Source organism: Apteryx mantelli, chromosome 1, assembly GCF_036417845.1.
Source record: "Apteryx mantelli isolate bAptMan1 chromosome 1, bAptMan1.hap1, whole genome shotgun sequence".
NCBI classification, from domain to species: domain Eukaryota; kingdom Metazoa; phylum Chordata; class Aves; order Apterygiformes; family Apterygidae; genus Apteryx; species Apteryx mantelli.
In genome coordinates, this window is record NC_089978.1 from 208646053 (window position 1) to 208668586 (window position 22534).

A 22534-nucleotide genomic window follows, 5' to 3' on the forward strand; every position below is an offset into this window, starting at 1 on the left:
AAGGTATTATGTCTAATCCTTCAGTCACAATGGAAAAAAAAAATCTTTACAGTGCTCATGTGCCCTTTAAACATGCTTAGAAGGTCAGTTCCAGCTGTGATCATCAGAAGGGCTTAAGATCATAATTACTTGTGATTGTGCTTTATGTTACACATCTTCTTTACAGACTTTCCTGAAAGAGCGCTTTGACAATGAAGAAATTAAACCAGATTTATGGATGTCCTTAGAAGGTGGAAGTACCTGTACTGAGTGCGGGATTCTAGCAGAAGACACAGCCCTGTATTTTGGAGGTGCAACTGTGAGGGAGGCTGTCACTCAAGATCTGGACCTGCGGGGTGCAAAGTATGTCATGTTGCTAGAACACGCTATCTGCTCATGTTCATTTTAATAGGGAACTTTGCTGAACTCTGACAAAACAGCTTAGGGAACTCCTGAGCCACCACAAATGCAGAGTTATCTCAGGCTGACAATGATAAATTCTCCTCATTGGTACCATGAGCAGGGGATTTTTAATTCAACTCTGAGAGCTCAGTTATCATTTGTTCTTTATGTCATATCCCTTCGAGCTGCTTAGTGAGTAGAAGACAAAGAAAAGAGTTTACAGTCTCAGTACGTGATTTGTGTTCAGCATCTTAGTATGGTTTCTGAAGGGCTGGAGGCTGCATCACAGTCTGCCTTAGCTTCATGCTGTCTTGGCAGGGGGCTAAGAAATTGGTGAGTCCTGGGGGCAGAGTGTGTCTGCCTTTGCTTATTCAGAATGGGAAAGTAACAGGCTTTAGGGATCATGTCAATAAATAAGAAAGCTAAGAAGACAAAGACACCAAAAATATTTATGTCAGAAATGCAGACTGTTTTTAGTAAAGTTGGATTATGAAAGGATTGGACTTAATCTGATACTGTGTCCAAGAGGGTTTACGTGGCACTCACAAGGAGAATGTTTGCAGCAATTCATAGGTGTCTTTCAGTGCATTTGGGTGCTTTACATGCCTTACTGAAGGACTTTATGAGGATTTTCAAGAAGTGAATGGAAAGCATCTAATACTGCAGAATGGCCAAGGAAACTTCTTTTCGCTGAAAACCAGGATTGGGAGGTGGTAGGAAGCATGGGGTTCACTGAATATTTAATAGTTCTCAGTGGCCTGGTAACACAGGGAGATATTTACACCATCAACCTTAAATCCAAAATGCACCCTCAGACAAAGCTAAGGTAAGGTAATGGTTCAGTAACACTAGCACCAACTTGCACCCAACCCAAATCCCCCCACTTGCCACTTACCTCTCCCTGGCTGTGGAGTCTATGGGGTCCCTCCAAGAGTTGTTTCAACTTGTTACTGTGACAGAAAACTACCTTTTAACAGAAAGGATAGTTCTCCTGCCAGGACAGTGAGCAGAGAGGAAGGTCCAAGAGGTTCCAGGGGTGGGCAGGAGAGGCACATTTCCCTGGTGGCAGAGGAGCCCTGTTGGCCCATTCCTCTAGCCTGTCTAGGTCCCCCTGAATGGCAGTCCTGCCCTCAAGCACATCAACACTCCTACCTTGGTGTTGTCCACACACTTGTTGGTGACAGCTATCACGTCCTCCAGGTCATTGATAAAGATATTTAACAGGATAGGTCCCAGGATAGACTCTTGAGAATCTCCACTAGTAACTCGAGGCAGAGTACAAACATTTAAGTGCAAAAATGCTGATAGCTTTCCATCAATCTGATAGTCTTCCCACCTAAACTGTAATATCCCTACTTGGAATCAAGGATACTGCAGGAGATCATGTTAAAAGTCTTGCTAGAATCAAGGTAGACAGCAAGCACTGCTCTCTCCTCATCCACATGTTTTGTCATTTCATCAGAGGAGGCAAATCTTCACATAACTTTTTGCTTGTTTTCTAACCCTTCCTTCCTTCCTTCCTTCCTTCCTTTCTTCCTTGAGTTCTAGTGGTAAAACTTATTATTTTATTTAATTCTCTCATTTCCTTGGTTGAAAGCACACTCAGAAGACTAATTACCCAAATTACCATGCTTACTCTTAAATATGCCTGCTTTGTAGGACTCATTAGGCAGTGTTTTTGGAAACCATAGCTCTACACATAGATCAGTATCACTTGCTTAAAAGCATTGGCTTTTTGAAAATATTCAGTGTATCTGCCAAAAGAAAGCAAACTTCTTGATTTGTGCATATCTTTAACATATGGTTTTTGTGAGTAACCACCAGTATGTTTACACTTAGATTTCTGCAGTACTGGGGGAGAATTGGGAGTGAAAACAACATGACAACATGTCACAGACCAACCTGCAGAAAGGAGGGAGTGCTGCTAGATTATTCAGTAGATGGAGGCAAGTACCTGTTGTAGTTTCATCTAAACTACAACTTTGTTGAGTATTTAAGCACCATAAGTATCTGAGAAGTCTTCAGAGAGGATCAAAAATAATAAGATAACTTTTAATTGCAAAGGCATTTTTGTCTTTGTAAAGTTTTTCCCCATCTAAAACTTTCACCTATTGCTCAGTTTTCCCTAATCTTCCTGCTGGCTTTTATTAATCAGTGGATTCCAGTCAATTTGTTCCCTTTATATGGTTACCAGATTACTCTTGCAAGGCAGTTGCCTGCTACCCTTAGAAGTTATGATTTTTTCCTTCAGAAGACCATAGCTATTATTTTTGTTTTGCTATTGTCTTCCTTTAATCTTTTAGAAGATTCGACCACATGCTTGCTTTTATTGCTGATCCTGAATCTGTTCATTCTAGGAATATCTTGGACTTTGCTTCATGAGATGGATTACCAAAAATACATTTCAGTCAGGCACGATTACATCCTCCTCCCCGAAGATGCGCTAACCAATACAACCCGCCTACGCTGGTGGCAGCCCTTTATCATTAGCAATGGCATTGTGGTTTCTGGCCCCGACCGCGCGCAGTGGGCGCTGGACAACGTTCTGATCGGAGGAGCAGAGATCAACCCCAGCCAACTGGTAGATACATTTGATGATGGTAAGACAGGATGTGACAGCTATTCTATTGTCTGCCATTATCTTATTTAAGGTAGCCCTGTGAGCTTGCAAGACCATATCTTTTTTTTTTAACTGTGCAAATCTTTTATTCTGTAGACTAATACTGGGTTTATATGCTTTTCTTCATGCTACTAATAGGGGTTTGCAAATATATCATATATATAGAGAGAGAGAGAGATGTAAGTGTTGGTGTATATATACCTATATGAGAGGTAGAAAAGATTATTTCAGTCCAACTCATTTCATTTAAATCCCTGGGTAGGAAAGTTTTATTTAACCATATTTTGAAAAATATTGTTGTGTAAACAGCTTAAATTACCTATCTGGAGCTGATTTTTTTATTAGGTCTGTTAGTAACTTATTTATTCTGTGTTGTGATAGTTAGCATAAATTTAGTGTTTAATCACTAAAGTACTGTATCTAGTGAATCTGTGGATTCATTATTAAGCCTTTATATTTACTGAGACAACACAGTAACTGTATCTCACTCATGTTAATAGAAGGCACCTCTCATGAAGAAAATTGGAGTTTTTACCCTAATGCAGTCAGGACTGCAGGGTTCTGTGGAAATCCATCATTTCATCTCTACTGGCCAAATAAGAAAAAGGACAAAACACACAACATCCTGTCCTCCAGGGAGCTCATTATACAACCAGGATACATGATGCAGTTTAAAGTAAGAAATGTTCTCTTTCTCCAAAGTAAAGTATGCAATAAAAATCATCTAATTTGTCTCCAGAAATTCTCACTGCTCCAGCTAGGATGCACAATTGGATGAGTAATTAATAATGCCTTTTTATTAGATTTTAAAGGAAATTCTGAAGTATAGGTAATAGGAATCAGAAAGATTGCGTGAATGTTAAATTTGTCTTGTTTGGGTGTGTGCTTTGGGGGTTACTGAGACAGGCTGGGAGTCTAATCCCTTTCTGCTGAAATTATTGGCAACTGGATCATCAGATACAGTGGGAATTACTTTCTGCAGTGAAAATAGCTGGCACTAGGAACCACAGCAATAGTGCAAAAAGAAACAAGGAGAGAGAGAGAGAGAGAGAGAGAGAGAGAGAGAATTGCACAGACGTTGGAAATGCAGACAAGATGAAGAGAATCCAGTCTGCAGTCTGGAATATGTACGTGCCATTTCCCCCTGCCTGATGAATAAGCAGAGAAGGCAAAGTAGAAGCAGGATGGAGAAGAATGGCTTAGTGAAAACACAAAAGTGTGCAGAGTAGAAGTACCTCTTCCACTTACTTGTGTCATGGAAAATGATCCAAATAATCAAAATTTCTCAGTATTTTCCTTTGTTTTAAGGTGGAATTCTGAATATGGCAGATGGCCATAACAATATCTATGCAGTTGTTGTCCAGAAATGTTCTAGGCCCTTCCCCAAACACCATATAGTCTTAAATAAGACAGGAACTAATATGTAAGCAAAGTCATTAAAATAATCATCTGTTTTCTTGTTATGTTTGTTTCTTGCTATTCTGTTTGACAAGACAGGTCCAGAATTTGCCATCTTCTACTAATCAATATTTTCACCCTTTCTCAACATGTCTGCTATTTTATATGAAATGTATAATATATTCCTCAAAGCATTGCTCCCCCCACTTACACAGCATGCCATCTTTGCTGAAACTATATAAAAGAAGAGTCTGACAAGCTTTTTAGTAATACATACCAAGATGCCCCAGCCTGGTTATTTTACCCAAGCAATCATCTTTTTCTTCTATTTTAAGGGCATAAATTATGATAACCCATAGGCATTGAGAAGTTCATATTACTAAGCTCTCTTTGCAATGTTTTTCTCCTGACTTTCTCCTCCTTTTTCTACACCAATCACAACAAAATATTTTATTTCTAAACTAAGAACTAAGCTGTGGTGCGTGGTTACCATTTGTGTTTGAAGCTCTTGAAAAGCAGCTATTTGTTAGCTGTTCAGTACTATGTCCTGGGTACTGTAATCTTTCCACTCTAACATGACACAGCTCTATTTATTGTTTCAAATACTCAGAACAATTCTGTTTTTAAATTGGATTGACTTGAGGTTCACTCCCACATTTATCATTATGGGTTCTAAATTTCATGGTTAATTGATGATAGTTAGGTTCTTCACTTCCTGAAATGCTGAGGAGCTACCAGATCCTAGTGTTTCAGAAACAACGTTTGTTTAGATATTTAATTTGATATTTAGTAACTTAGTATTTGGCTTCTGTTTGAAAATAACAGTAACAATACAGTAAAATTAAGTAAAAGTAATACCTAATGTATTACCTTCTTTGTTTTCTATCCATGTTTGATAGACTTTTTCCAAGATCTAAGTTGACAATCTCTTTTATATACCTGCTAAGAAAAAAAAGAGAGCACAACTTCATTATATATCACATTAAATGTCTACCTGACTTGTTACAGCAGCCAATTTTATTCTTTTTAATTGGTGCTACAGATTGTGGTTGGCTGTGAGGCAACTTCCTGTGGAGACCTCCATTCTGTGATGCTGGAGTACACTAAAGATGCCAGGTAAATGAGAACAGAATATATGGACCCAAATCAACCTAGAGTGCTATTATTTATTAAAGCAATCACTTCAGTACTCATCTTGTAATAGGATCTGAGCTAATTCTATTTGCAAGCACTAGGATTTATCTACAGAACTCCTGTAAATTCTCTTCATAATTTATCCCAGCTGTGGGCAGGTTCTTAGCTTTGAGCTTGCACTTGCAGTTCGTGAGCGTGTTCCTGTTAAAAATGTGCTTAGAGAAAACCACATTCACAAGGAACTGTTGTTTTAGTATGATACAGGGCTATATATTTAGGACCAAGCCATAATAAAGTGGAAGATGCATAACTCTGATTTGTTCTTTAACTCGCAACCAATTAATAACTCTGTCTCCTGTGCTGTAGTGTAATAGCACATTATAGTTCATAAAAGTGAAGCTATAGCCTGTGCTCAGATGCTTGTGGGTGAACACGGAGCAAATTCTGCTGGATTCTTTTCTGAGCGCTGTAAGAGAGGGACTAAGGAACTGACTCCTAAATAAGTCCTTGTATCATACGAGCTCGGAGGAGCTTGGGTTCGACTCTGCTGAATGTACCATCAGCATGCGATTCAGAGCACTTAAACCTGACGCTGGGAAGTCTTCCATGGCTGCACAGCAGTCTTAGCCTCTCACTTCTTGTCTATTTGTGGCTACAAAGCATGGAAACTATTGCTGAAAATCTATTGGGTTTGCTTACTAAGACAACCAATGCCATAACCTCAAAGATTGCCTGTTTCCTTTTCATCATTCTTTCGATTCTTCTAAAAACACATTTTCTTTGCTCCCTGCAGGACAGATGCATGGCAGCTCGTCCAGACACACTGTCTTCCTTCCTCGTCTAATAGCATTGGCTGCTCCCCCTTTCAGTTCCATGAAGCTACCATCTATAACTCTGTCAACAGCTCTATGTGGAAAAGAATAACGATCCAGCTGCCTGATCATGTCTCCTCCAGGTAGGTTACCGAAAGGTCAGCTCACTGGGGGCCGATAAAATGTCAGCTGGCACAGTTCGTTTGGATCAACTGCTGAATTAAAAATGCTCCTTCATTGCTGGATTTAGATCTAATACATAATTAATGACTCTGAAGATGCTTTTTGTTAATAGAAGTGGCTGCTGCCAATGATGTAACAGCCACTCACTCAGCCTGGGTGTTTCCAGTTATTACAGTCACCACCCTTTCGTACAATATTTTTCATGTCACCTGCTGCCTGTATATTTCAATGTCACTACAGAGACACATTTAGTTGCTAGATATATCATAATATGGTATTTGTATTTTTGTATTTGAAGTGCAACTCAGTTCAGGTGGATTCAGAAAGGAGAAGAACTAGAGCAGCAAAGCTGGGCAATTGACCACGTGTACATCGGGGAAGCGTGCCCTAAGCTCTGCAGTGGTCATGGATACTGCACAACAGGAGCTGTTTGCATTTGTGATGAAGGATACCAAGGTTTCATTTCTTCAGTTCTTTTCTTATGCATGTGCTACTCTCTAATCTAGTTCAAAATTAAACAAAAAGATAAAGAAAGAGTGATAGAGCCTGTCTAAATTCACCACTGGAATACTTAAGTAACAGATTAGAAATTCATAATTTGAAAGGTCTGCAAATAGCAGATCTTCCCTCCCTTTATTATTTCTGGGTTGAACCAATACTCTTTGCACTGTATTTAAAGCCCATTCAGTCTTCATCAAAGGTAGACTGTGGCTACCTGCTTACCCAGGAAAGGCTTTCACACTTCCAAGGGTACGTTCGCTTCCAGTATATGCATACGTGGAGACTAGATTGTTGACTGTCACCTGTAAGGGATTTAGTTCTGTACCTCATAAAGACAGACTATTCTGCTCTAATCCTGCCATTCAGGTAGGCACTTGACTAGCAGTACCTGGGTGCCCCCATTAAATTATAAGTGCTTTGTGGGAGTGGAGCCAGAGTGTTTACTGTCTTCCAGGGCAGAGTCTCATAACTTTACAAGGTTCGAATCCTTCCCTATTTTAGAGGTATTTCCCTTCAAGTGGTGATTTGAGGTTTCTCTTATTTGCACCAATGTAAAAGAGAAGAAATCCTATTGCAGTTTTTGAAGTTATACTGCTGTAAATAAGAACAGACTTGAAGCCTCAACTTTACAGAAATGAATGTTGTACAGTAATGTGCACATTATTCATGGTTCTGCCAAAATATATTCAACCTGTAGTCACACTGTATATTGGGCCACAACCTTGAATGGAATTTCAATGAATTGTATCTGATTTTTCTCAATTATTTGATTTTTTGTGTGTTTTATAACTTCACCATGTCATTTTTAGGTGATGACTGCTATGTTTTTAGCCATGATCTCCCCAGTTATATTAAAGATAATTTTGAATCCGAAAGAGTCACTGAAATAAACTGGGAAACCATTCAGGGGGGAGTGATAGGGAATGGATGTGGACAGCTGGCACCCTATGCCCATGGAGACTCACTGTATTTTAATGGATGTCAAATACGACAAGCTGTGACTAAGCCTCTGGATCTCACCCGAGCAAGGTAATACTTTGAGCCTAAAATGCTCTTTTAGCAGTTCACAAGAAAACAAACTTTATACGCACATGAAGTCATGTGGTCCAGTACTGATGAGGATGGGCTGACCTGGCTGTACCATGCAGTCAGACTTGGCTGGCAGATAAATATTAGGGCTGGCAAAATGTTTTGTGGCTTTCATTTGGGAGTTGGAGAGTGAGGAGGAGGCGATGTCAGATGAAAAGGTCAGATGTTTTCATCATGCGCAACAGAGCGCTGTCTCGTAAGCCAGCGCTGAAGAAGAAGCCATTGGCAAAGCCTGGACACCAGACTGCCTGGGCCAGTGCCCAACCTGGTAAGGCAAATCCCGGGTTCGTGTGTGCCTCCGCAGTAGTCATGAGGAACGATGCTGTCAGTAATTACAGACTCATTTTCCTGTTTCAGTTGTCACAGAAAATCATATTCACCCGCCAATGAGCAGGAGTATCATTTTCATCTGTTGAGTCCCTTTGGCTCTGGAATAACAGATGCAACCAGCCCGTGCTGGCTCTTAACCAAGTGACAGCTTACTGGACTGGGTTCACGTCTAGTTAATTGTCTAAACCGTGATTAGAAACAGAATGAATCAGCAAACGGGCCAGATTTAAATTAGGCTCTTAATTTGTTATTTGGACACCCAGGTAGAATATTAGAAATTTTTTAGGCACTTTTTAATATTTGGGCTTTATTTTTCCCTTTTGAAGCTTTTCATACACTCATTTTCTTGTTATATTGTTTATTCATCTGAGCTTTGTGCAGATTCAATGTAATATTGGATTGATAGCCTCCAAATATATGGAAATATGTTGTACAAAGTAAATTATAACCTTAAAAGTGAGGTTGTGTTTTAGAATGTGAGAATAGTTTATTTTGCATATCAAAAGTAATGATTCTTGAGGATGCTCACATTTTTAGAATGACAGCTACAATAAACCTGGAAATGCTATTTTTCCTGTTTGACCACTTTTTGCATATTGAAAATACCTTTCCTCTCTGTGTTTTACAGCAAAATCATGTTTGTTTTGCAAATTGGAAGTATTTCACAAACCGACAGTTGCAATACCAATCTGAGTGATCCTAACACTGTAGACAAAGCAGTGCTCCTCCAGTACAGTGTAAATAATGGAATTACATGGCAAGTAATTGCACAGCATCAGCCAAAGGACTTTATACAAGCCCAAAGAGTGTCTTATAATGTTCCCCTGTGAGTACCCAGTCTCATTTCATTACCTCTAAATGCACAAGATATATTTCTGCTAGGAAGGAGTCTATCTATCTTTGTATCACTGCACAGGAAAAAAAGGTTGATGAGAGGGTAGAAGGAAGCTTAAGGGGAAGGCTGATTAAAAAAAAAATCAGTCTAGTGTTCATCAGTACAATTGAAAGAAATATCAAATATTTGTTTTAAAGATATGAGAGAAAAAAAATTGTAAAAATTCCACCTGAACTGTGTGTATGTTTTGTCATTAAATCTTCCGTGTGTACGGTGTATTGATGTTTAGTGGCGTACAGATGATACTTTGACTTTGCTCTCAGTTCCTGTTTGGGGAGGAGATGGGGAGGCAGTAACCGCTCATAGTCAGGAGCTCTTACAGGCTCTTGCGTTTGCGATGACAGGGAGGCACGAGTGAAAGGAGTCTTACTGCGCTGGTGGCAACCCCGGCACGGCGGAACAGGTCATGATCAGTGGGCTTTGGACCACGTAGAAGTCGTCCTGTGAGTATCAGCTTCAACTCATCCCACCCCATCCCAGAAAGCACTGACCTTCCTTCAGCATGGCTCGAGGGTTAAGCTCAGTAAGAACTGCTGTGGCACAGCGAAGCCTCTGAGAATCAGTCTCTGCTAATGCTCAGCCCGGACCGCAACCGTCAGTGGTCGAGGCAGTCATGAAATGAAGTGGCACAGCAGGGATCGGGGTTGTGCAGTATGGAGAGGCACAGGAGGGAAAGCGGGGCTCTATCACCACCAAGTATTGGTGTGCTCCTCCAGTCCTGCAGCAGCGACTGTGAAATATATTGTGCTGGGACATAAGAAAGGATATTTGCGTTCAACACTGTGCTGCCATATAAGGCTGATTTATATCCTTTCAAAGATATAAAATAGTCTGCTGTGGTGCTCTTTGCACAGGGTGATGTTGTTATGTAATCAGCCTCTGAAAATTTTTCATTAGAAACTAATGCCTTATTCATTTCCTTTTTTAGTAAGAAGGATACTGTTCAGAAACAGGGTTCACTATATCAGGTTCCTATGGTCCGAGCTCTATATTCATCCCCTTGTCAAGATTTTACCAAGTAAAGTGTCTTCACCCTCTTGATTCTCCCATTATTGAGATGGGTTTCACTCGCAGCTAACCCGTTTTTCCGGTGTTATGTCACAAAGAGATGACCTGCTTTTTCTCTAACAATTTAGTTCCAGTAGAAGTGAAATGCTAGTGGCTTGACGGGCGGGAACTCATCGCTGACAGTGGTTGGCAGAGAGAAGCGTGTCTGCTCCATAGATAGGTTCAAACATTCCTTTTATTAAAAGTTTAAAAACCAGCAATGACAAAATTAGGCTTGGATAACCTCCAGACTGTGTAATTGTTACCATGAGGTTTCTGTCTTAAAATCTGAATTAGCAGAGGCACTGCAAGTAATGTTTTGTAACAACAGCAAAGTGGATTACTTGATCACTAGTTAGCCCTGTTCTTCTTTCCACCAAGAAGCACCAGCTTGCATGGCACTCATATCAACCCCAAACCAAACTGGTCCCAATCCTGGGTAACTGTACACACTGTGCTGCTTTTACACACCTTGCTGGGCTCTGCTTCCATAACATTAAGCTTAAAGCTTGAAGGAACAGAGGGATGGATGTGATTCCTGGCTTAGTTAATCAATGGCTGTATGGTGATGCATGGATAAAGATACAAAAGAGTATGAACCTGCAGGAAGTTCACTGTGTTTAGGAAACCATGGAGAAGGGAACCGGTAGTTCTGAAATATTTTCATTTGTTTCTGCCTTGCAATTAATAAAAGAAAGTAACACGGAAAAAGTAGGTGGAAAAAAAATAGTATAATATTACCTGCCAATCTGAGCATTGAATTGGGGAATATACATAGGAATAAGGTGGAGTTTGAAAAAAGGGATTCTTAAGCTGAATTCTGGAGAGCTTCTTTGACAGTGAGATTTACCAGGTTGCAGACCAGACGCACAAGCTGAGTGGTGATATCTCAGTTATGTGAGATATTTTAAACTAGAATGGAGAAAGCAAAAGAAATGATATAGCAAGCAATCACACTTTGCCTCGAGGAGGAACCAGATATACAGACAGTGCCTTCTCCCTCCTCCTCTTCTTTTTCTCCTGTTAAAGAGCTTTGAGGGTCTTCTGGATGTTGGCAAAAAAGTCAGGCTAGAGACAGAGTTTCCACCCTGCACTCCATGTGCTGGATGTGCACCTTCAGTTGACCAACCCGTGTGTGACACCTGGCACAGCCCACAAAGGAAGACAGGACATAACAGACAAATTTCTCCCTTAACAGGTACTGTTAAATACAGTGCCACAGCAGCATACCACCAGCAGGTCAGGCGGAGAATTTCAGTCCCTGCTACCTACAACACGCGAGACGTGCTGCCTCTGGAGCAGCAGGGTTACACACTGTGGCATGTCTGGTTTATACATCCAGCATACGCTCAACCCTTATGGCAGCTTTGGCCTCTCTTCTGTTCTTTAGGTTCTAGCTGCAGCTTCTAATTCATCAAAATATTCTGTGGGCCTCTTACGTTTTATTTTCAGGGAGCCTTTAAAAAGTTTGAGAAAGTGTTTGGAAAGCTTTCTCAAGGGAAGCGCTGCTGTTCATTGCAGATAGAACACAGGTCTCCTGTGGGAATATCTCCTTTAGCTCTGCTGTTTTGCTCTGCACGGAAACCCTGCCTGCCCGCAGGGAGAGCAAGCCAACTTGCCAGGTTAGCTCTCTAGCAAGAGGCCGAGCAGGGACTGTCCCTTGGGTGCTCTGCCCATGCCGCATCCCATCCACCAGCATTCCTAGAGAAGAGTTATGGCGCCTGTAGCCACGCAGGGCTTCCTCCAGCATGGCTGCAGAGCGGAACTAAAACCAAGCACCAAGGACAGTGTAATTACCTGCTTCCAATATTTTTACAGGGACTCTTTGGAGAGTCAGTAGGTTTCTGCCTGGCCCATCTTTCCCAAAGCTGAGATATCCTGGGAAACATTTGTGCTTCCCAAATCAGAAGTCATTCCTACTAGCACTCTCACCTTGTCTCAGAAAGCTGAGAATGCCCTTGGCACCAGCACCTGCTGATGGTCCCCATCTAGTGGGGTCTGCACTCTGTCCTTTTATAACTCTTTTATAGTTCTTACACTCCTTCACCCACCTGAAAGAGACTCCAGCTAATGAACACAGACAAATGCCTCTCTGGGCACCATCGAAACTATCCTCACTTGCCCTGTTTCAAGCCCTGCTCACAGATGTCCTAGATTTTCATGTTTGTATGTGATCTGTGTATCCGCATGGCCATAGAGGGCAGGCCTGCTCACATCCTTTTCTCAGGTCCAGAGGCAGGGGTGCACAGACGCCACATGTACATGGCACAAACTATCTTAATCTCAAGCTCTGTACACCAGTCTTTTTGTATGCTGAGAGTGTGGTCTGATCACCATTCATCTGCCTTTCCTTGTGGCAGGGAGGCTGAGGGATGCAAGTTCAGAGTCAGATGAGTTGCTTTAGTGGCAGGAAGAAGCTGACGTATACTAGGAGGTGTGGATTCGGGTGTAGAGAAACTCCTGGCTCCCACACCTGTCTCCTGTTTTTTCCACTATCCTGTGAGCTGACAAAGGGGCTGCATTTTCCCAGATCCCCCAGGCACCCTCTGTTGGCTGGGGTGCCTGCACTCCCAGAAGTGCAGAGCTGCACACCCATGTGCTGTGCCAGCTTTTCCTCAACCCAGGGGTGAGTTAGCCAGGCTCTCCCTGAGAAGACTAAGGGCTGGAGAGGAAGGCAGGCTGGGAAAGCACCTGCCTGCAGGACCAGCTGTCTGCAGAGATGCATCATTACCAAGAATTTTCATGATTTTATTCCCTGCTACTCCTTACAGTGACCCCTAGAGACTGCCCATTCCCAGGGATAAATCTGTGAATATCTGTTCTCATGGCTCAACTCTTCTCAACAGTCCAAACACTTGAAAATTAATCCTGTCATGAGCCTAGGTGCCAAGTTGCAGTGCAGATACAGTTTGCAGCTGATTCATAGCTGGAGTCATCACAGTCTGTTCAGTCCAATTGATTTCTGAGTCAAGGGATGTCATCCTCTAGCCAGCAAACACATTCTCTGGATGCAACTCCTTTGTTTACTTTTTGGTCCCAAGATACTTAGCTGGAGGAACAATGTTAATATTTTAACCTGCAGATCATACGGGCATGCAAAATACATGGCAATGATAAGAAAGGCCAAAGATGGGTGCCTTTGTATATTATGTAGAGTCATTCCACTTGCTAATGAATCATTTGAATCATTCATTAAAAAGCAGTATTGCTAAGGCTGTACTGCAGCCGCAAATGGTGCTCAAGCTGAACAGGTGAAACATTGTACCTGTTTTGGGTATATTATACACTGAATTGGTCTTGCCAGCTAACCACTCACCAACTTATTTTAGGAATGCTTGGTCTCTGTCATGTGGGAGAGGGTGTTAGTTATCAAGTTATCCAGTCCCTTTAAACTAGTGTCAATTATTCCTTGTTAGTGCAGCATTTTTGCTCTCTCCATTTGTAAAGTAAGCTTTGGGCAGAACTGTCACATGTTCCATGGCTGTGGCTCTTCTTAGGATAAAGAAGTATTTTACTCCAGACCTAAGAAATCTTGAGTACTTTTCTGTGCCCCTATACTTGTGCTCTAAGAACAGCCCACGTCCAACTCTGCATTTCATGTGCACACTGTTTTTCTAAGTACGACTCAGCCTGTCTGCTGCACAGATACCACGCACGTTTTTGCATGTGCCTTTAGAACTGCTATTTCTTTGTGTATAATGCAGGCCCTTAGTAACCTCTAAAAAAACAAGCTTTGATCAAAGGCATTTAGAACTAAAGGACAATAATAAACTGAAAACTAAGGGTCTGATGTTGCTTTCTTTGCAGCCCAAAACTTGTGGTGTAATCCATGGGAATTTGAGTTGTTCAAGGAATGCAAGAAGTTTCCCCTCATAACAATTTTTTATGATTATTTGTTGGGTAATAGAACTAATGCCTCCATAGCTATCACTCCACGCTCTTCATTGTGAAGATTTTCTCACATTTTTGGCACAAATGATTTATTGAGGAACTTACGTTGCATTTGGTGCAAAGAATGTTTATGCTGTTTTGCAACATTAAAAGACAAATTATATATTCTAGCTCTAACAAAGTCCTCATGTGGAAAAAGCATTTTCATCTGCTTCATTTTTCTAGTAAAAAGCAATGATTTGAAAAATACATTTAATTAAAGGGTATCAAGATATTTATAATAAAGAAAAGAAAGAGTTCAAATATTAGGTAATTATCTGAATAGTCACAACATTTATGCCAAATTTAATATGATGCAGTCTGTGCTTTTATGACATTTTTCTTATGTTTCTAAAAAGTGCATGCTGAATTTTATAGAAAAGAAAAATATAAGCATTGATTTGAAATATCAGGAAGTAATTTGTTCAATTTTTATTTTCAAAAGAGATGAAAAGTCCTATATTGCCTCTAAACCTCATCAGGGTTTTATGACTAATCACAGTGCTGCATGCATTGAAAGGCATTTTCTAACTTGTGTTGTATTTCATTGTTTGCTGTCATTGGTTTTACACTAGAGTAAGGTAAGTGCTTTCCCTGAATCCCTTTCAAATATATGTTGCTGTTTCAGCTATGGTTCTTTCCCAAAGTTTTGTCAATGATGGGTCTGTGGAATACCATTTGTGCTCTCTGAGATGTGCTCTGCAAGGCCTTGATCCTGCAGCTCTTTCTCAGGCAGCGTCAGGGAAAGTTAAGCTTAGCAGAGCGGGTTCAGCACTTCATCCAGCCACTGGTCACATGCAGCAGTGGGAATTTGTGGGAATGTCACTTAGGCTGCAGAGAGAGGGCTTCCCCCCTGCCGGCAGGCACGAGTGCTCGTGGCAGTGCAACAGGACCTGGGAGCGGAGGGTACTCAGTGTGTTGCCCAGGCCAGCTCTCAGCTCCAACAGGCAATTCACGCTTTTTTCTGTAAATAATGACCAAGGAGTGGAAGCCAATGCCACACAGTGTATGCCAGTGAACATGTACGGCAGCAGAGTCATAAGTATCTTTTAGATCTAAAAACAACAGCAAGTATTTGCTAGGTCGTTCTTTTGTTTCTTGCGACCATGCTGCTTTGTGCTGCCATATTTAATAGATGCTGCTAACCAACAAAGTAACTGAGCTGTGAGTTCAAATCTTGATTTCACCAGAGTCAAAAAATGTTTGACATTGATATGAGCAAACAGGATTTCATTCAGACCATGTCACTTCTCTAATTATCGGAGTATCCTTATAGATCATTTGTAATTCAGCCACAAAATTTACCCCAAGCCCAGTCCTGAGATGTGTGCCTCTGCTGTTTTCTAAGGCTTTGTTCATGTTTGGTTTTGGTATCCAAATATTTTTGGTCCTATTTTGTTCTCATTACTAAAAATAAATACATGAAAATAATGAATGACATTAGGATATGTTGGTTTTTTTACAGGAAATTTTTATTCCATTTGGCTATGTTCCATCTTTATAGTTCTTAAATTGCAGACTTGTAGTCAAACTGTGCTTTAGGAAGCATATAATACAATAATCAGAATGCTTTATTCAAGCCTAAAAACACAGGGTGATTCCTTCTCATAAACTGCTTTATTGTATGTATTAAAATAGTATAACTACAAAGACTTCATTGGAAAGTTACTTAGGGTTTCCTACGTAAATTGGAGCAGTATTATCTTTAATTTATTATTTAATATTAAGGCACTTAAAACTATAGATTAGACTGTGCAGTAGTTGCTCCTCATAATTGCTTATATTGCTGTTCATCAGCAATATACAGCTATTTTGGATCTGTACGTTTCATCTAGTGGTTCAGCGAGTGCACTGAAAAGGTACAAGGCTCAGTATATGCTGACAGTCCATTACATACTTCTCCAAGCTGATGTCTCCAATGATGTCTCCAAACAAGAGTTCCCTCCACACCCTCTGTTATGGATGGCGGGGGGATCCTTATTCCTAACGTAGCTAGATGCTGCCCTGCACATTTTGGGTGCTTTGAACAAGCAAATAACAGCAAAAGCATAGTAAAGCCTCTTATCAGTCTATAAAAATACAAACACAATTCATTATTAGTAGTATTGAAAGCATTTTTAAGTCTACCAAATGCAAGAAATATTTAAGTACTCCTTCTGCAAACTTTATTACGTAATTCTTACTGTGGTCTTGAAAAGCACTATTGGACTCAATCATAAAGTGCTTTTCTCCTATCAATGTATAAAATTAACTTTAGAAAAATAAATATATACCTAGCCTCATTTTGTGGATACCAACCTATACCCTTATAGGGTATACCTATTTAACTAGAGCAAGAGTGAAAATCATGCGATTTTCTACAATGGGCATGAAGTTTTTAAGTGGCTTCCATCCCAGTCAGTGGAAAGTCTACCTCAGACTTTGGTGGGAAAGAGTTTGGACTATGTCAGTGCAAGTAAGAAACTGAGCATTTGTTTATTGGGAATTTAGATTTCTCTTATTTTTCACACACTGCTTTTTGTGGTGTTCAGTGTAAGACAGGGAATATGTCTGTTTTCTTTGCTTATAACATTCAGCAAGCCGACCATCTTATAAAATACCAAAATAGACTGAATACGCATCAAGAATAAGTAAGTCTCCTTTTTTTCTTTTAAGATATTAGGGAACCATTTCTTTCTTCCTGTTTTTATTTATTTATTTTTCTTTTTTTTTGTTTGTTTGTTTACTTTAAATGTCTTCATCATAACTTTAAGGCCAGATAGATACAAAATGCTTAGGCATTTAAAGTGAAATATAGGCCAGGTTTACCTAGCACTATCCAAACAGGTTGTCCTGAAAATCTCTGCTGAGCTATCTCCTAAAGTGAGCAGATCAAAGGCCAGCAAGGAGACCACTGGGAAACATGAAGACCCCCAGGCACCAAGAACCACAGCTCTGAGTGTGCCCCAATGGCCAAAGTCTTGCCCAAGCCAAGGATCTCACGGCCTAGTTCAGTCCTAAATTTAACCAGATCCAGAAATGGCAAATTTTTCAGCCCAAAGCATTGACATGCTCCCTTTGGTCCCACATATGTCAACAGGATAGATATTTACAAAGGTAGTGCTAGGTAGGCTTTTTCAAAAAAGATGAGGGAAGAAGCAGTATTGGTGATGCCTCCCCTCAGGAGACCAGAGCTGTGATTAATCTCACGTGGCTCCTGTTAGTACCAGGCTGCTGTCCTGAGGGCACCCAAAATCATGTACCTACAGTGAGGCCACTCAGAATTGGGCTGTGTTTTCCTCTTCCAGGCCCATTTCTTGTGTTTTGGCTGCTGAGTGGCCTTTTCCATGCAGAGAGGTGCTCCATCCTACCTCACTTCATGGTTAGGACAGTCTTCTGAGAGGTAGGATGCTGCCATAAAAGCCCTGGGTCCAAGGAGACAAAGTATCCACTTCACAGGTGATGGCTCCAGCACCTAGGGAATTAAAGACGAGGAAGCTGTCCTTCAGCCTCAGGACCAAAGGCAGTCGCCTCCGGGGAGAGTTCAGGGCTGTGATTTGCCTCCTGCCAGTGAGCACTTAGCAGGATTTAAAATGTACCCCTATGCCCAGCATTCCCAGTCGGCTAGGAACAGGCTGGCTTTGCCAACTGCTTAGCCCACTGCCTCCTGTCGCTTGCCCTGGTCTGAGCACTGACTGTCCTGAATCCCAGTGAAAGTCAGAAGTCAAACTCAAATATTAAACCCTCTCCTAATTGCCAAATGCTCTAGAGCACTGACTTTCTGCAAGAGTGCAAAATGTTGTACCAAGTGTAGAACTATTCATATTCATTGTCACTGAGAGCTGGATATTATTTCATTCTGTATGAATATTGCAGTGGCAAGAAAATAAGTTTCATTTGCCTGTAAAATTGGGTAAAGAAATTTGCAAAGCCTTGGAAAACTAGTTGGGAAGCAGCTTGGAATTGCTTGGCATTTTATATCCTAGATTTTGACACAGCTGCTTTTATTCTATTCTAGACAATTACATTCTAGATTAGCTGTTAAAAAGGGTATAATTTTGTTACACACATTTTTTAGATTAAGTTATCATAACTTTAGATTAAGTTGTGCATAACTTTAGATTAAGTTATATAGCAAAAGCTATCATTGCTTCTGGGGGATCATACTTATTTTGCAAAGCATGCAATTATTTCTTTTCCCTAAGGGCCATATTCACTGAAAATAAGCTTATGCACTAGAGAGGAAAGTATAACTGTTTATTATAGGAGTATTTACTTTTTACTCACAGAGAAAGCTCACAAACGAAAACCTGCCTTGCTTTCACAAATGGAAGATTTGTTGACTGTAATGTCTACTACTGGCCTGTATTTCACTTACCACTTTTAAAATCTGATGCATTGCTTGGTTTGGAGGCTCCTGGTAACATTCAATCCCTTTGGAGCAGAGACCTTTGGGCGAAGCATCTTTCTCCCACTGCAGGACAAAGCTAGAAAGGCCATATTCCAAAGTGGGTAGGGAAGACTAGAAGAGGGAGGCAGAAATTAGGCTGAGACTGCACAGACTCACTGAGACTTTACAGCTCCTTTCCCCTGGAAAGAGGAAGAAAATGAGGCAGCAGAGTCACCAACAGCTCTTCCTGGGTGAAGCTCCTTATGTCTGTTGGAGTTGTCCTCAGGGTCTGCATGGTCAATGTGTTGCTCCATTCTGCTGAGAGAAATTGCATTCCACAGCTGCATATATATGAGTTCTTATATGCAATTTCCTCCAAATGGAGAAAGGGGCTCTCAGGTGACTTTAAAGATTAGAGTCTGTTTGCAATATGTGATACTCTTTTCTTTTTATTTTTAAAAATAGCGCTCTGACCAAAAGTTCTTTCCCACTTCCTGGGACTTTACAGCCCAGTGTGCAACAGTGACTGTCTCTTATAGCCAAGTCTTGGTTGCTTTACGTGGTTGACCAAGTACTCTGTAAGTAGTAGGTCTGAGAGGAGACATCCTTTTTAAAAACACTTAATACAAAATATTCTCATATAATTCTGAATATAGTTTGGCTGTAGATTTATTTGGACCTGTATTTCTGTGCAAGTGCTGAGGGTGGAGGGGACCAAGAAAAGTTACAGACAGATGAAGTGCTGTGGCTGTTCAGCAGTCCTCTGCCACAGGCAGTAAGACGTAGAGTCTCTCTTGCTGTGCAGGTGGTTCTCTCCAAGCTATATGCAAGTTTGTACATGCCATGAGTAGAATCACAAGGAAGCCACACAGCTGTTACAGCTTCATTTCCAAAGTTTCTGCTCTTTGAAAACCGAAGGTGGAATATGGCCCTTATCTAGGAGTTTGGTGGGTTTCAGGTACCTAGGTCCCGGACATCATTCTTGTTCACTGCTGCCCTCTCATGGCTCTTTCTTCCCTCAGTGGGAGAAGTAGAAATCTAATGTCGGTTGGATAGACCTCGTGCTCCCTGTAGGTCTTCAGAGCAAGTGTCTATCCCTCAACTAGGCTGCAGCCAGAACTGATGATGCTGTTCAGTTTATTTCCCAGATCTTCCTTTAAATTAGGATGGGGGGCAGGGGAGGGAAATGTTAAGTCTGCGTAAAAGTGTTGCACTTCACTTCCTATATGGTAAAACTAGAACATGATGGATTAAAGCTTTTCTTCTGTTCTCTAAATAAAGCTGTTAATGCTTTGAGAGAAAAGGATAATTGGAATATAAATACACCGTGGAGAAATGCCCTATACTGAGTGGGTATGAAGTGCATATAGCTTTAGTGAATCTGGCCCTAGGCAGCACAAGTTTTAATTAGCTGAGAGCTCTTCACCTTTCCCTAAGATAATGAATTGTAAATAAAAGCAAAGTGGAACAGACTCTCAATTGCCTTGTACCTTGTTGTTGTATAGAAGGTGCATTTTATACCACTTTACACAATCCTGAAAAGATATGCAAGGAATAAGAAGAATCTGTCCCACTAGCTCACTGATCAGAAAGAATTCAAAGAACATATTAAAAATCTGACATTCTTTTCTTCCTCCTTCCCCCCTTAATTTTAATAGCACTCGCAAACAAAATTACATGATGAATTTTTCACGGCAACATGGGCTCAGGCATTTCTACAACAGAAGACGAAGGTCACTTAGACGATATCCATGAAGAAACAAGAAATTTATTTTTTCCTCCCAACATGTGATGTGTTGCTTTCCATTCTTTAAATCTAGCACTGCATTTGGTATCAGGACTTTTCTGCAACTGGCTTGATGAATAACTGAAAGCCTTTCTCAAGACAGAGTGTACACTACTTTTTTCGCACTGTGAACTAATGAGAAGTGACTTATTTTCTCATAGGTAAATGTTTTAATGTTGATGTGTCTGTGAAAATTGTGATCTGTTGTAATATCAGTTACAGTGGCAGTATTGGAAGTAAGCAACTAATTCTTTTTAACAGGAAAAAAAGTTTAAGCACAAAGACTTTTCAGATTTTATGTTTAAAAAACCTACATACTAAGTACAGAATTTAACATTATTTGTCACATAGATATTTAAGTGCACTGTATTTCAGCTCTGTGTCATTTTATATGATTAAGTTATCATTGTTTGTCCTCTTTGTATTCTCTTCTACAACATGACACATTGGCACTGTATTTACTTGTTTTGTTGTTGTAATATTTTTGCTGCTGATTTTTGGGCTATTTACCTTCTGACAACATGTATTAAACAAATCAAAGTACCTAATCAAGAAGATAATTGCAAAAGTAGTTGTAAAGACGTTGATATCCTTCAGTCTTATTCTTTGATATGTCTGTTGGTTAGCATTGTTTTGTGGATAAAAAGAATGCTTGACATTAAACTTTTTTCTACTAAGCAGTTGTGGATGAAGCCCCAAACAGAAGTTCCCATTTCCTTGTCTAAATGTAGTCAGTTCTCTGCAACTGATTTACTTACAGTAACTGCCATTTGGTGTCTGTAGTAATGAAGTGATTTGTAAACAGTGAACGTTTCATTGTGTTCTCTTAGGTGTTTGTTTCTATCGCGGGTCATGTTTGTATCTTCTGATAAAGTTGTATCTACACCAGCAACGTTATAATGCCCCTATAGCCCTAACCTGTCTATTATCATAAATAAAATGCTTCACTTTATGGTGAACCAAGCTAAAGATCCATGCTTCAATAAAGATAATGTCAACAAACAATTCTGATGTCAGACTTTTCAAGCCATGTGGGCTTTAAATGAAATCATAAACCAAATTCTTTTACTAAATACATAGATTCTAATGCAAACATTGATGGTATTTTTTAATATTTAGTACATCATACTCAGTAGCACTTTGAAAATCTCAGTGTTTGCAAGCACAAATCCAGAGATCTTCCCAGTCCCACATGTAGGTGTAATGTGATTGGTGCAAGGAATAAAACAGAACCATGGACCAATATGCATTCTTACTTTCTTTATCTGCATATCCCAACACATAGGTGTTATGTAGCATTGTAGCAGTTTCAGTTTACATTCCATAGCTTTGCATGTGCATAATACTTCTCAGTATGGAAATATTACACAAGTCCATATTTGAGAACAGATACCTGTCTGTTATGAGAATCAGTGTTTCCTTGCTCTGAGGACTACAGTCTGGTTCAAAACAGACAAAAGAAGCTAATTCTTCACATAGTGGGTGCTAGATCCATGGCAGGCCTTGCAAAATGATGTTGCAAAAGGTTTCTCTTGGTTGTTGCAAGAGGAGATTGAACAAGTACTTGGAAGAGAAATCTCTGTGGGTCACTAAGCAGATAAACCACAACATGTTCAGGAAATCCCCTGAACCAGTAATAGTTGGGTGGGGAGACTGGGAGGGTATCAGAGAGAAGTATCATGCATGCTTGCTGTGTTTTTATACCTTCTTGGGCATCTGCTACTGGCCACTGATTGCAACAGGATACTGGTCTGAACCAATACAGACTTGTTATAAATCCATGCTCCGATACCTACAAATGTGTTCAGTTTTTCAGAAATTTTTGATCAAAGGTACCCAAGCAGTACAGAAAAGCAGGTCATTCAGTGATCGACTAGTCAAAACCTTGCCTTGGTCAAAGTTATGCAACACACCTTTGGCAGAACTGGAAACACTGCAACAGCCCAGCTTCCCGCAGCTGCAAACTCAGTTGTACTGTTCTGGAGAATACCATGTGTGCTTACAATCCTTGGAACAAGATAAATGATCTATTCAGAAGAAAAGTGGGAAGAAATAAATG

The 22534-nt window shown here is 40.4% G+C and overlaps 1 protein-coding gene across 1 annotated transcript in view; it reads left to right on the plus strand.

Annotated features, from left to right (window-relative positions):
• The window catches only part of RELN (reelin), a 306076-nt gene extending 284596 nt beyond the window's left edge, over positions 1-21480 (plus strand). The window contains exons 54-65 of the mRNA XM_067299475.1: positions 167-342; positions 2221-2327; positions 2739-2981; positions 3502-3677; positions 5442-5515; positions 6327-6488; positions 6827-6984; positions 7839-8058; positions 9077-9274; positions 9688-9786; positions 14896-14901; positions 20348-21480. Coding sequence (XP_067155576.1) covers positions 167-342; positions 2221-2327; positions 2739-2981; positions 3502-3677; positions 5442-5515; positions 6327-6488; positions 6827-6984; positions 7839-8058; positions 9077-9274; positions 9688-9786; positions 14896-14901; positions 20348-20444 — 1716 coding nt within the window. The 3' untranslated portion in view covers positions 20445-21480. The remainder of the gene's footprint in view (positions 1-166; positions 343-2220; positions 2328-2738; positions 2982-3501; positions 3678-5441; positions 5516-6326; positions 6489-6826; positions 6985-7838; positions 8059-9076; positions 9275-9687; positions 9787-14895; positions 14902-20347) is intronic.
• The last annotated feature ends 1054 nt before the right edge of the window (positions 21481-22534 follow it).